The 12,640-nt window shown below is 42.1% G+C and overlaps 1 protein-coding gene across 1 annotated transcript; it reads right to left on the bottom strand.

Annotated features, from left to right (window-relative positions):
• Positions 1–6,863: 6,863 nt before the first annotated feature.
• Positions 6,864–8,637, bottom strand: LOC138597767 (uncharacterized; the record flags this gene model as incomplete). Its single annotated transcript, XM_069669270.1, is given in 3 exon segments — positions 6,864–7,202; positions 7,205–7,538; positions 8,468–8,637. Coding segments are annotated over 3 exon segments (843 nt in total), but the record flags the coding sequence as incomplete, so codon positions are not given.
• Between the last annotated feature and the right edge of the window lie 4,003 nt (positions 8,638–12,640).

Genomic DNA, 12,640 nt, shown 5'->3' with positions numbered 1-12,640 from the left:
AGTCATCCAGATCTTTATGTCCTTAAGGCAAGCTTCTAGTTTAGATAGCTGATTAATTTCGTCTGGCTTCATTGATAAGTATAATTGAGTATCATTTACGTAACAATGAAAATTAATGGAGTGTTTCCTCATGATATTACCCAGAGGAAGCATACAGTATATAAGGTAAAAAGAATCGGTCTGAGCACAGAACCTTGTGGAACTCCATGACTAACTTTGGTGTGCATAGAGGACACATCATGAACATTAACAAACTGAGATCGATCTGATAGATAAGATTTAAACCAACTTAATGCAGATCCTGTAATGCCAATTAAATGTTCTAGTCTCTGTAACAGGATGTGATGGTCTATCGTGTCGAAAGTGGCACTAAGATCTAACAGGACGAGTACAGAGAGAAGTCCTCTGTCTGAAGCAGTAAGTAGATCATTTGAAACTCGCACAAGGGCTGTCTCAGTGCTATGGTGGACTCTAAATCCTGACTGAAAGTCCTCAAATAAACTGTTGTTATGAAGAAAGTCACATAATTGATTAGCGACTGCTTTCTCAAGGATCTCTGAAATAAAAGGAAGGTTGGCTATAGGTCTATAGTTAGCTAAGGTGCCTGAATCTAGGGTAGGCTTTTTATGATGTGGCTTAATTACAGCTAGTTTAAAAGACTGGGGTACATAGCCCGTCGATAAAGACATATTGATCATATCTAGTAAAGAAGTGCTAATTGAGGGAAAGACTTCCTTAAGCAGCTTGGTTGGAATCGGGTCTAAAAGACAGGTTGATGGTTTAGACGAAGATATCAGAGAATTTAGCTCACGAAGGTCAATTGGAGAAAAACAGTCAAGGTAAACATCAGGTTTTTGAGCAGTTTCCAAAGATACATCTGCACCAGTTAACGGCAGGAGGTTACAAATTTTGTCTCTAATCTTCAGGTCATTAAAGAAGCTCATGAAATCGTCACTGCTGAGGCCTATAGGAATACATGGCTCGATGGAGCTGACTCTCTGTCAGCCTGGCTACAGTGCTGAAAAGGTACCTGGGATTGTTTTTATTTTCTTCTACGAGGGAGGAGTAGTAGACACCTTGAGCATGCCATAGGGCCTTCGTGTATTTATTACATGTATTATATGTATAGCCATATATCCGTACAAGTGGAGGGAAGTTCGGTAAGAGGCTCTGTCGGAATTGGCGTTTTACCCACGTTTTAAGCCGTTTTTACTGTCACAGTTTTTTGCCTCGTTTATGTTATCCTATCCTGTTTTAACCGGACAAAAGCTTTCAGTAATCGAACGCTTCGTTGTGAAGTTATAGGCCAACTCCACAACACGGAAGTCTTCCGGCCTGTGAAAACGCCGGTATGCGCTGTCAGCTGTCAAGCTGCTGCATCGCTTTTCTTTTATCTTAAGTGATCAGTGCTTTTACGGATTCTACTCCCTGCTGCGGATTTTTACAACTTTTTACTGCTTTTACGGACTGCCGAGGATTCTGGACTTTTATCACATTTGCTATATTATGGACGGAGGGTTATGGCTACTGATGGATCTGAGTGCGCCTCCTGCTGCCTTACCGTTTCAATGATGAAGAAAAGCATCGCTTCAATGAAGGCCGAGCTCAGAGAGAAAGATAAGCTCATCTTGGGGTTTTCAACTGTTGCCACGGCCCAGGCGAAACACCTTGCAGTCCTGAGCTCGTCTGGAGATGGCTACCGAAATGGGACCTGCCGTTCTCACTGCTCCGCGCCAACTTCAGAACTGTTCTATAATGATCACACTGTGCCGTGGTCCGGCTCCACGATCACCGTTACTCCAGAGCCCGAGGCCGCTTCAGTCCTGCAGGAGGATCCGTGGCTTCGTCTGGGAGTGAAACCCAAAGCAACGGCCGGCTCTACTGACTGCCAGATACCCGTGGAGACAAAGGCATGTGTCGGAGGAGCTGACGTGGAAGCCCCGGTGAGTTCGACTCCACGTCAACCGGAGCCCTGGTCGGTGGCATGTAGGGATAAACACCGTACAAAGCTTCCCGCCCCTTTCTCTTCACCTCTGGACCTCCCGCTGGCCAACAGGTTCGGCATTCTGAGCATGCAGGACTTCCCTCCTCTGGTTGGACCCTCTCCTCAGCTTCCATCGCAGGCGGTCAAGTCCGCCTCCTCCTCCGCTCGCCGCAGGAGGCCGTGAGGAAGAGAAACTCCGGAGGAATCATCCCTCCGAAGGCAGCAGGGGTCCCCTCTGCTAGGAAAGGAACCATCACTTCTCTGCAGAGGTCCCCGGTCACAACCAGCCAGCCACACCCTGCGGCTACACAATCCGATGGCTCAGCATCCGTGGACACGGCGGTGGCTGGCTCGCCACACTCGTCTGCCCGGCCACGCACTGTGGGGGGTGCACCGTCCTCACGTAGGTCCTCCCACCTGTCTCCTCTTCGTCCCCTTCTCCCCCAGACCACTTTGATAGTGGGGGACAGCATCACCAGGAACCTTAGCTTTTTTAATGCCACTACACACTGTTTTCCTGGAGCCACAGTCCAGGGCATCTGGGAGAAACTACCTGAGTTGCTGCACTCACTTCCATCCTCCATAAAACGGGTAATAATCCATGTGGGCTGCAATGACACGAATCATCAGCAATCGGAGTTGACAAAAAGGGATTTCAATGACCTTTTTAGCCTTTTAAAAAACTGTGGGAAGGCTGTTTTTATCAGTGGTCCCATGCCAACGCTGTCCCGCGGGGATGAGTGTTTTAGCAGGCTCCGCTACCTCAACACCTGGCTCCGGTTCGCCTGCGGAGCTCACAACTTTGTTTTTATGGACAACTTTAATCTGTTTTGGAACCGTCCCTCCTTTTACAGGAATGACAACGTCCACCCTAACAGTCTGGGCAGCTCGATGTTAAGGGCTAACATGCAGTATGTTGTCCGATACACTCCACGTGATTGACTATTTACATTGCACACCCCTCTACCTGAGCCTCCTTCTTCTTCTCTGCCTGTAGTGGCTCCGTCCACAACACCAACTGCTCACAGTACCCCCACACTCACTAGCTCCCCCTACAGGTCCCAGTTACCTCTACCACCCCCACCGGACATTTTTCCCATTCAGACCATTACAGGCAGACGTTTTCCCTGGGCACACACACAGAGTGGTTTTAACAGAGACAATCTTGTATATGCAGACATTTCACCTCCCTGTGGTCATGAGCATACGTTCAGCACGAACATTAACCTGGCCGTGCTGAACGTACGCTCTCTTTTAAACAGAACTTTTATTATAAATGACCTGATTTTAGACAGCAAGTTAGATGGGATTCTTTTAACAGAGACATGGCTTGGCACAGAGGCACCAGTTGTTCTCACCGAGGCTTGCCCACCAAATTTTAACTTTTTATTTTCTATCAGGGGAGGTAAGAGAGGAGGGGGAACTGCATCCATTTTTAAAAACACATTAACATCAAAGGAAGTTTCTTTTAACAGTTACTCGTCATTTGAGTATCACGCCTTTGTTTTTAGCAGTCCTCCTATTCTCTGCATCACTGTTTACAGACCACCCCATCACTCCACTTCTTTTATCAGTGAATTTTCAGAGCTTTTATCGATCATACACACCACCTACAATAGAATTTTAATAACTGGCGATTTTAACTTACACGTCGACAACATCTCGGACCCACTGTCCAGAGAATTTTTAAACCTTTTAAATTGTATGGATTTTAACCAGCACGTGACACAGCCGACTCACAACAGAGGACACACCCTGGACCTGGTCATAACCTATGGCCTCTCCACTGGTGTGTCCTCTGTTGTTGACCTGGCTGTGTCCGACCACTACTGTGTGTATTTTAACATCCCCAGTTTTAACCACCAGGAGGCCCCGGTGAGAACAGTGAGGAAACGCTACATAACTTCTGAGGTGGCTGCAAATTTTATCGAGATTTTACAGAGCACTCCTGCTGAAATCTTACTCAGAGAGCAGACTCACAGAAACTCACAGTCTTGGTTCTACTGGATCTAAGCGCCGCCTTTGACACAGTAGACCATCACATTTTATTAAAAAGACTCAGGAACCTGGTCGGCCTCTCCGGTACTGTTTTTAATTGGTTCAGTTCTTATCTCACAGATCGATCGTTCTCTGTAAGTATGGATACATGTTCCTCAGGAACACATGAAATTAGGTGTGGGGTGCCCCAAGGGTCAATTTTAGGTCCAATTCTTTTTAATCTTTATATGCTTCCACTTGGGGACGTCATCAGGATGTCATCAGTCTCCTGATCACCTATTGATACCCTTTTAAACTGTATTTTAGATATTAAGTCATGGATGGCAGATAATTTCCTACAGCTCAACCAGGACAAAACAGAAGTTTTAATCATTGGTCCTGAAGGCAAGAGAGAGAAACTTTTACCAAAACTGCAGGATTTTAAACCATCACAATACTTAAAGAATCTGGGCGTCATTTTTGACTCTGAGCTCACTTTTATCCCACACATTAAAAACTTAACAAAAACAGGTTTTTATCATCTTAAGAATATTGCCAGAGTCCGCCCATTTCTCTCTCAGGCTAACACGGAGGTGCTGATGCATGCTTTATCTCCTGTCGTTTAGACTATTGTAATGCCCTGCTCTCTGGTCTTCCCAAAAAGACTATCTCGAACTTACAATTGCTACAAAACTCAGCCGCACGTGTAATGATGAGGACCAAAGGGCGGGAGCACATTACACCAGTTTTAAAGTCGCTGCATTGGCTCCCCGTGTGTTTCAAGATCGATTTTAAGGTTATTTTATTAGTTTTTAAGTGTCTTAATGGTCTTGCGCCATCTTACATATCTGAACTGCTTTTACCATATCAACCCTCGCGGACCCTGAGGTCCTCCGGCACTGGCCTTTTAGTCATTCCTAAAGTTAGAACAAAAACCCACGGTGAGGCAGCATTCAGTTACTGTGGCCCACGCTTGTGGAACAGCCTGCCGGAGAGCATCAGGACCACAGAGACTGTTGATATTTTTAAAAAGAAGCTCAAGACTCACTTTTTCAACTTGGCTTTTAACTGATTTATCCTGGTCTTTTAACTATTTTATTCTATTTTTAATATCTAATAATTTTATTAATTTATTCTTAATTCTTTTTGCACTTTATTGCTTTTATCTTATTTTTTCTATTTTTATCATTTTATTTCTTACATTTATCTCAGCCTATCTTATTGTCTTTTAGCCTTTTACTTTTTAGCTCCAGTGTTTCCTCATGGGAGCCCTCCACACTGGGAATTGTGTCTGGTCTGCCCACGGGGACGTCGTCCTGGAGATCCCTCAGGCCCGGAGGACCGTGTGGCTCTGCACTTTGTGCGGAGTCTATCCCGGTCTTTCCGGGTAGGGGTGGTCCTCTGTGCGTGGCAATCCCTGCGGGCGTAGACTGTGACCCCTCCCGTTGCGGATGGCTCCCATAGGTGGCGTTTTCCTCACCTGTTCCTCAGTGTCCTGCCATGCCTCTCTACCATGTTTTATCCTGAGTGCGTGCGTGTGTGTGGGTGTATGTGTGTGAGTGTGTATGTGCATACGTGTACATGTGTGTCTGTCTGTATCTGTGTGTGATAAAGTGTATGTGTGCCTCTGCGGGTGGGTCGGGAGGGGCAAGTTTCCAGTATTTGTATTATTGTGATATGTTTTTAATTCTAGTGATATGATTTTAATTTTTCTGTGAACCACTTTGTGTTGCATTCTTTTTGCATGAAAAGTGCTATATAAATAAAGTTTGATTTGATTTGATTTGAAGACTATTTTGCCAGAGTAAACGAGACTCTTCTGTTTTGGTGGATCGCCACATTCTTTCAAATTTACGCGACATTTGCTTCAGGTTACAAGTTTCTGAGTCATACCATGGAGCTAGCCTCTGTCGTTTAATAATCTTCTTTTTTAAGGGGGCAATTGAGTCTAGAGTACTTCTCAGCAAACCTGCAGGACTATCAACAAACTGATCAAGCTGAGAGGGACTAACATTAGCATAAGAGCTTTCTGTAGTAAAAGAGGATTTTGTGGGAAGACAATTAAGTTTTCGGTTTCAAGGCCATAAGCTAGAACAAGGTGGAGGGTGTGGTTAAAGCGGTGAGTAGGCTGGTTTACACTTTGAGTGAAACCAATAGAGTCCAAAAGGGACATAAATGCCATGCTTAGACTATCATTATCAACATCTACATGAATATTGAAGTCCCCTACAATAATTATTTGATCTGAACTCAGGACTAAATCTGATAAAAACTCTGAGAATTCAGTTAGAAAATCAGAGTATGCACCAGGAGGGCGGTATACTATCACAAATAAAACAGGCTGTAAAGTTTTCCAAGCTGGGTGTGAAAAACTCAGAACAAGGCTTTCAAAAGAGCAGAAACTAAGTTTTGGTCTAGGGTTGATTAGAAGACTAGAACTGAAGATAGCTGCCACTCCACCACCTCGACCAGTGTCTCGAGGAATATGAGTATTAAGATGACTGGGAGGAGTGGATTCATTTAAGCTGACATATTCTTCCTGACACAGCCAAGTCTCAGTTAAAGAGAGTAAATCAATATGATAATCTGATATCAGATCGTTCACTAATAGAGCTTTAGATGACAGGGATCTGATATTTAACAGACCACATTTAATTCTCATATTTTTTGGCACAACTTTGGTTGTTGTTTAAATTTTTATAACATTTTTTTGATTTACTCCTTTTTTATTTGAGTTTGAATTAACTGTAATAAAAGGCCTGGGTTGGGGGGCAGACACAGTCTCTATAACATTAACATTGTGGCTGGGAAACTGCTCACAGGGAAGCTCAGAGGAGTGTGTAGGACTACAGCTCTGCCTCCTGGTCTCAACTCTTGTTTGTCAGGTTTTACGACTAACAAACTTAGCCATATTACGAGACAAAAGAGCTGCACCATCCAAAGTGGGATGAATGCCGTCTCTTCCGATCAGACCAGGCTTTCCCCAGAATGTCTGCCAGTTATCTATGAAGCTCACATCGTTTGCTGGGCACCACCTCGACAGCCAGCGATTGAATGATGACATGCGGCTATACATGTCATCACTCGTCAGATTGGGCAGGGGTCCAGAGAAAACTACGGAGTCCGACATCGTCTTTGCAAATGCACACACCGACTCAACATTAATTTTAGTGACTTCCGATTGGCGTAACCGGGAGTCATTAACGCCGACATGAATTACAATCTTATCAAATTTAATCCATCCATTTTATCCATTGTCAGCTGTTTTAAATTGGACTAGATGTCGCCCGCTCTGGCCCCAGGAATACATTTCACTATGGCCGCTGGCTTTGCTAACTTCACGTTTCTGACTATGGAGCTGCCAATAACCAGAGTTGGTTTCTCAGCGTGTGTGTCGCTGAGTGGGGAAAACTTGTTTGAAACGTGAAGTGGTTGGTGGTGAACCGTGTGCTTCGTCTTGCGGCTATGCTTCCCTCTGAGAGTAACCCAGCCACTGCATCCCGGCTGCTCGGGAGTTGCCGGGGGAGAAGCTACGCTAGGTCGGCCCGCACCGGCTACTGGCCCTGGGGGCTTGCTGCTGACTACAGCAGCTAGTGTTGGAAAAAATTTTGAAGCTTTATAATCAAATGTTTTAGAGTTGAAGTTATATAATCAAAAGTTTTATAATGATATGTTTTAGTTGAAACTTTATAATTAAATGTTTTAGAGTTGATGTTATATAATCAAAAGTTTTATAATGATATGTTTTAGTTGAAACTTTATAATCAAGGGTTTTAGAGTTTAAGTTATATACCCATAAGATTTATAAATTAAATGTTTTAATGCCTTAAAGTTAACTTTCCTATAGTCTAAGGCCTTAAAGTTAAAGTTTTACAGTCAAATGTCTTAAAGTTTAAGTTTTACAGTCAAGTTTTTTATAGTTGAGGTTTAACAGTCAAATGTTTTATAGTTAAGGGTTTATATTCTAATGTTTTATAATAAGTTTTTATAATCTAAAGTGTTAAAACTCTAAAAGGTGCAGGGTTGGCAGCTGGCCAAGAAAAACAGGTGTCCCCCCTCAGCCCCTCCTTTTTTGTTGTACAGTGCATGAACGCGCCTAATTGGCCGGAGTGAGGAAGAGTCATGCGGAAAAGTTGGAAATGGGTCAGGCAAAACTGAGAGGAAACAAACTGAGGGAAGAGAGCCAGAGCGAGGGGGGGGGGGGGGGGGGGGCTCCAACAGGTGTTTGGGCAAGCTGAAGCCCAGCGAGGGAGGGGTTTAGAGTATAAGACCCGAGCGACTGACCCGTGGGCAGTCTTATCCGGATGGACTCAGGTTTATTTTGTTCTATTTATACGGGAATAAACTCTTTTTGCATCAAATTCTGCCAGTCTCTAGTGTTTGCTTGTCTGAGTTTTTGAAGACTTTCATTATATTTTTAAGAGTTTTTTAACCAAGTTTTATTATCTATTGGAGATTGAAATTATGTTGCAGATAAGAGAGTTTGTGGAACTTTTTTGCCACAACACTAGCGATGCTTGGTTTTCCAAGGTGCGGAGCCGCGTCTCTAATTCCGTGATCCTCGCCTCCATAGCTCCAAAAACACTACATTTCATACAAGTACCCTTATCCGTAAAGGAGGTCGAGGTAGAGCTAAACATCTGACACACCGAACAGGGCAGATCAGGAGAGCAGGAGGGAGAAGGAGAAGCCATTTCAATTGATTAAGCTAGCTGCTAAGCTAACGGCTGAGCGAGTATAAAGTTAAGGGTTTAGCAGATATGACGCTAATGCAACAACAAGAGTGCTTGATGTTTAAGTACACAGCAGCTGAATAACCACAGTGATGATAATTACAGCAGATTAATCGAATTAGCTCGAGCTCTAGCAGCAGCTACAAACAGCACAGAACAACACAGTAGCAGCGAGAAAACAGGAAATGACGCAATACGCTCACACACCATTTATTTTATTTTTTTGAGAATGTGGCTGCATGAGGCCCATTGAGACCTATTTATTACGCCACCTCCAACTATTCTATATAAAACACAGACTGGTCACGTTGTTGTGTGCACTTTACTGATGTTATACATATAGCAGGATTAGCAGTCTTCACTCCACTCATTTTTCTCTGTAATTTGGTGCCACTAGTGCAAAGTAAACTTATGCTGTGTCAGTGAAATAGGCTTATGCAGAGAGGCACAAAAGCAGCAAGATAGCACTAACAAATGTACTCAAAATACTTTGCACTTTACAGTTTTTAGTCCAGGTGGTCATTGAACCCCTCACCGACCGTTCTTGTCATCCACTTTTGTATCTTTATTCGACCACATATCCGTCCGAGATCAGCTGGGGTAGCAGCATTTTACAGTAATAACACTATCCTTAATCTCTATACACTTACTGCAACACATGTCCAGTGGCACGTTTTACTGTTTATGCCTTGCGATGAATAATGATTGACCAGATAGTTGAAACTTCTCACTCAGCATGTGTGGATCCTTTGTGACATCACTATCCTCTCTTTTAAAAGTCCTCCTCCGCAGAAGCCTGCATGTTCTTAAGTCTTGTGATGAGAGAACACAAGAAGTCCACATGTATGTGACGTAATATTTGCTGGCTCTCTCTCACTGTGTTTGTGTGTGTGTGTGTGTGTGTGTGTGTGTGTGTGTGTGTGTGTGTGTGTGTGTGTGTGCGTGTGTGTACATATTTTGGTCTGGTCTGGGGCAACATGCCAACACTGCTCTGCATCACACTACCAGAAGTAACAGCAGCCTTAACTGAAGAGAAAAGAAGAGAGGAGAGCTAACAGAATACTGTCACATAGTGTTTTATTATGACCTTGATCAATTCCAAGCATTTCAACTTCACAAATACAAATTCCAAAGACAAATCTGGACCTGAAAGATTCCACATTGAAATTCAATCAATTTCCAAGGATTTGAAGCACATGCAGCAACAGTGAAATTTTGTGTGTGCCGGTGTGTATTTGGACATTTTGTGTGTGTGTGTGTGTGTGTGTGTGTGTGTGTGTGTGTGTGTGTGTGTGTGCGTGTGCGTGTGCGTGTGTGTGTGTGTGTGTGTGTGTGTGTAATAATGAAGGCTGTCCAAAACTAGGTCAGACACTGAGGGACAGAAAATGAGTGGAGTGAGGGAGAGGAGAGGATAGACAGATATAGGAGAAATTTCAAAAGCAAGTGAAGGATTAGCTAATGCGGAGTTTGATGAAAAATAAAAGCGAAAGAGGCATTAAGATAAATTGTGATTAGGTCAGATTTATCTTGGGCAATGCAACATTTTCTTGCCCACTAACTGCACAGTCTTTACTACAACCAGGGTAAATGTATCTCTTGCAGAATTGTTAAAGCCACAGCTGTGTCCAGGATTAATATTCTAATGATGAGAGAGAGTAAAGTCTCAGACACAGACACTTAGCTGAAAAGAAAGACAAACTGATAAAATAGTCATGAAGGATAAGTTCTCATCTTTGAGCTCATTACACTTGATATGTATCTTGCAGAAGTTAAGGAGTACGTGCCATGAATTTTCAATATGTTTAGTCTTTGTCACCCTCCTTTCTCTTCAGCACATGAAGATGCAGGGAATCAATGCAGTGCCACAGCTCCCCCATATGGATGAAAATAAGTATTACAAGCTGGTGTCCTTTTTAATTTTTTTGCTGAGACAAATGATCTTACAAGTACCAAATGTTTTACCAAAAAAGGGCAACTTAATGCATCTTATGATTTTGGATTTTGAGTGCAGAGTATGCAGAGTGCATCAGATAGAATAAGGAAATAGATAGTTTTAACAATGTATGACCAGCTGGAGCTGGAATTCTGTTATGTGTAACCAGGTTTGACAGTTAATCATCACAAATGATCCTGTTTCAAACCTTTACCATGTAAAGGATCTGTGAAGAACTTAGGTTGGATAAATATGGCAGTGTGGTTGTGGAATGATTATATAGGAGATTTATAGCTTTTAAAGCAAATATTGCTTTGTTGAGCCATTCAGATGAGTTGTTTTTGGGGATTTGGGGGATAATCTAACATGTAATCTTGCGCCATCATCAGGTAAAATTTAGTTTGTCCAGTTGTTTTTTGTTTTGCAACAAATACCTGCCAAACTTCAGTACAGTAACTTAGCCTGCAGAGACACTGTAAATATAAGGCTAGGTCAAGCAGCCAAATATTGTTTTTTTGCTTGGGTGACTTTTGAATTTAAAGCCAGCTTAGATCAGGGTTATAGAGATCAGTGTCCCCTGTCAGAAGGCCTATTATATTTATTGATAGTGCCTGATACCTTGTCCAGGGCCACATTTTACTGTGTATTGATAACTGACAGTAGCATCCTTAAACTCATAAAATGCATATAGATGATACATACATCAGCAGGAGCTCACTGAGGAAGATTGATCTTTATTTATTGAAACAGCTTGCTTACAAAATATATTGCACTATAACCAGACATGTCAACCCAAACATCATTGATAGTATGTACAAAAGGAAAGAAAAAATGTCCAACAGTGCAAACAAGGTTTACAGCTTTTTTGAATACCCTGATTAAAGTATGGACAGATTCTCTGTGTGTCTTTACTTTCTGGCACTCTACTGTTCATCTTCAAAGGATGTGTTACTATTCTTAGTTACTATTTGTCAGCATTATATACACACTGAAATTTTGTGCTGACTGGCACGCAAACAACAAGAAAAGTTTTAGGTCATCTTATGCTGGTCCCACATGAAGAATATTACAACCTCAGCTGGCCTAAAGGCGTAGTGAAGGAAAAGGAATTTAAATATTCTGAACTGAGCTGAGCTAAATTAAACTCTTGTGCTTTCCGAATTCTCTGCATCATTGTATTTTTGAAATAAACAGTATTTAGTCATGTTAAGAAAGCATTTCTAGTCAAAATCAAGGTTTGTTGACAGATAACGTTTGCAATTCAACACCAAATTGTAGTAGCTATAAGAATAACAATAGGTGAATTCAGTCTAATGCCTTGTTCAAAATTGAATGGCCCAATGCAGATCAAATAACTGGGGTTTCACTTCTGCCATCCCAATGGAAACATGGGTAAAATGTGTCCTCTGTACAACAAGTTAAGAAAGAAAAGCCAGCTACTGCCCATGATTTGCTGAAAATTACCCAAAATATGCAAACATTGCATGAGAAAACAATTAAAAAATTCCAACTTTCATCAATATTGTTAACTGACATGAAACTTTTAATAATAGCTTATGAGCTAATTCTCTGTAAATCAAACTTAATTTCACTGTTGGTTCTTTCAAGCTCTGATACAGTCCCTCTATCTCCCTCCATATTATCTGTTGACAACATATATAGCTCAAATGAGAAACATTGTGGAGACAGTTGTATGTGAACCTCATAGCATCTGCTCATGAAATTAGTTGATATAATACACAGAACCAGTCATCAATTTTAATTTTAGAAGTTTCAAGTTAGTGAACAGAGATTCACACTTTTAAAGCAGCATTACTCTTTAAAAAACAATCTTTAAGAATTAATCAGTTTTTGTAGTGGGGCCCTAGTTTATGAAGTACCAAACAACATTTGTTATAGTACTTCCTTAATGAACTGATGACAGGCATTGCACTGCAAGACATGCCAAAACAGTCGAATCTAAAGGACAATACATCTGAAAAATGTGGTTGTCTTTAGCAGTGAATCAAAACG

This window comes from Semicossyphus pulcher, unplaced genomic scaffold (genome assembly GCF_022749685.1).
Source record: "Semicossyphus pulcher isolate SPU_LCO1_2020_fin unplaced genomic scaffold, fSemPul1.0.p SCAF_2, whole genome shotgun sequence".
Lineage (NCBI taxonomy): Eukaryota > Metazoa > Chordata > Actinopteri > Labriformes > Labridae > Semicossyphus > Semicossyphus pulcher.
The sequence above is the reverse complement of the archived record's forward strand: the minus strand, read 5'-3'. Positions and strand labels throughout refer to the sequence as shown.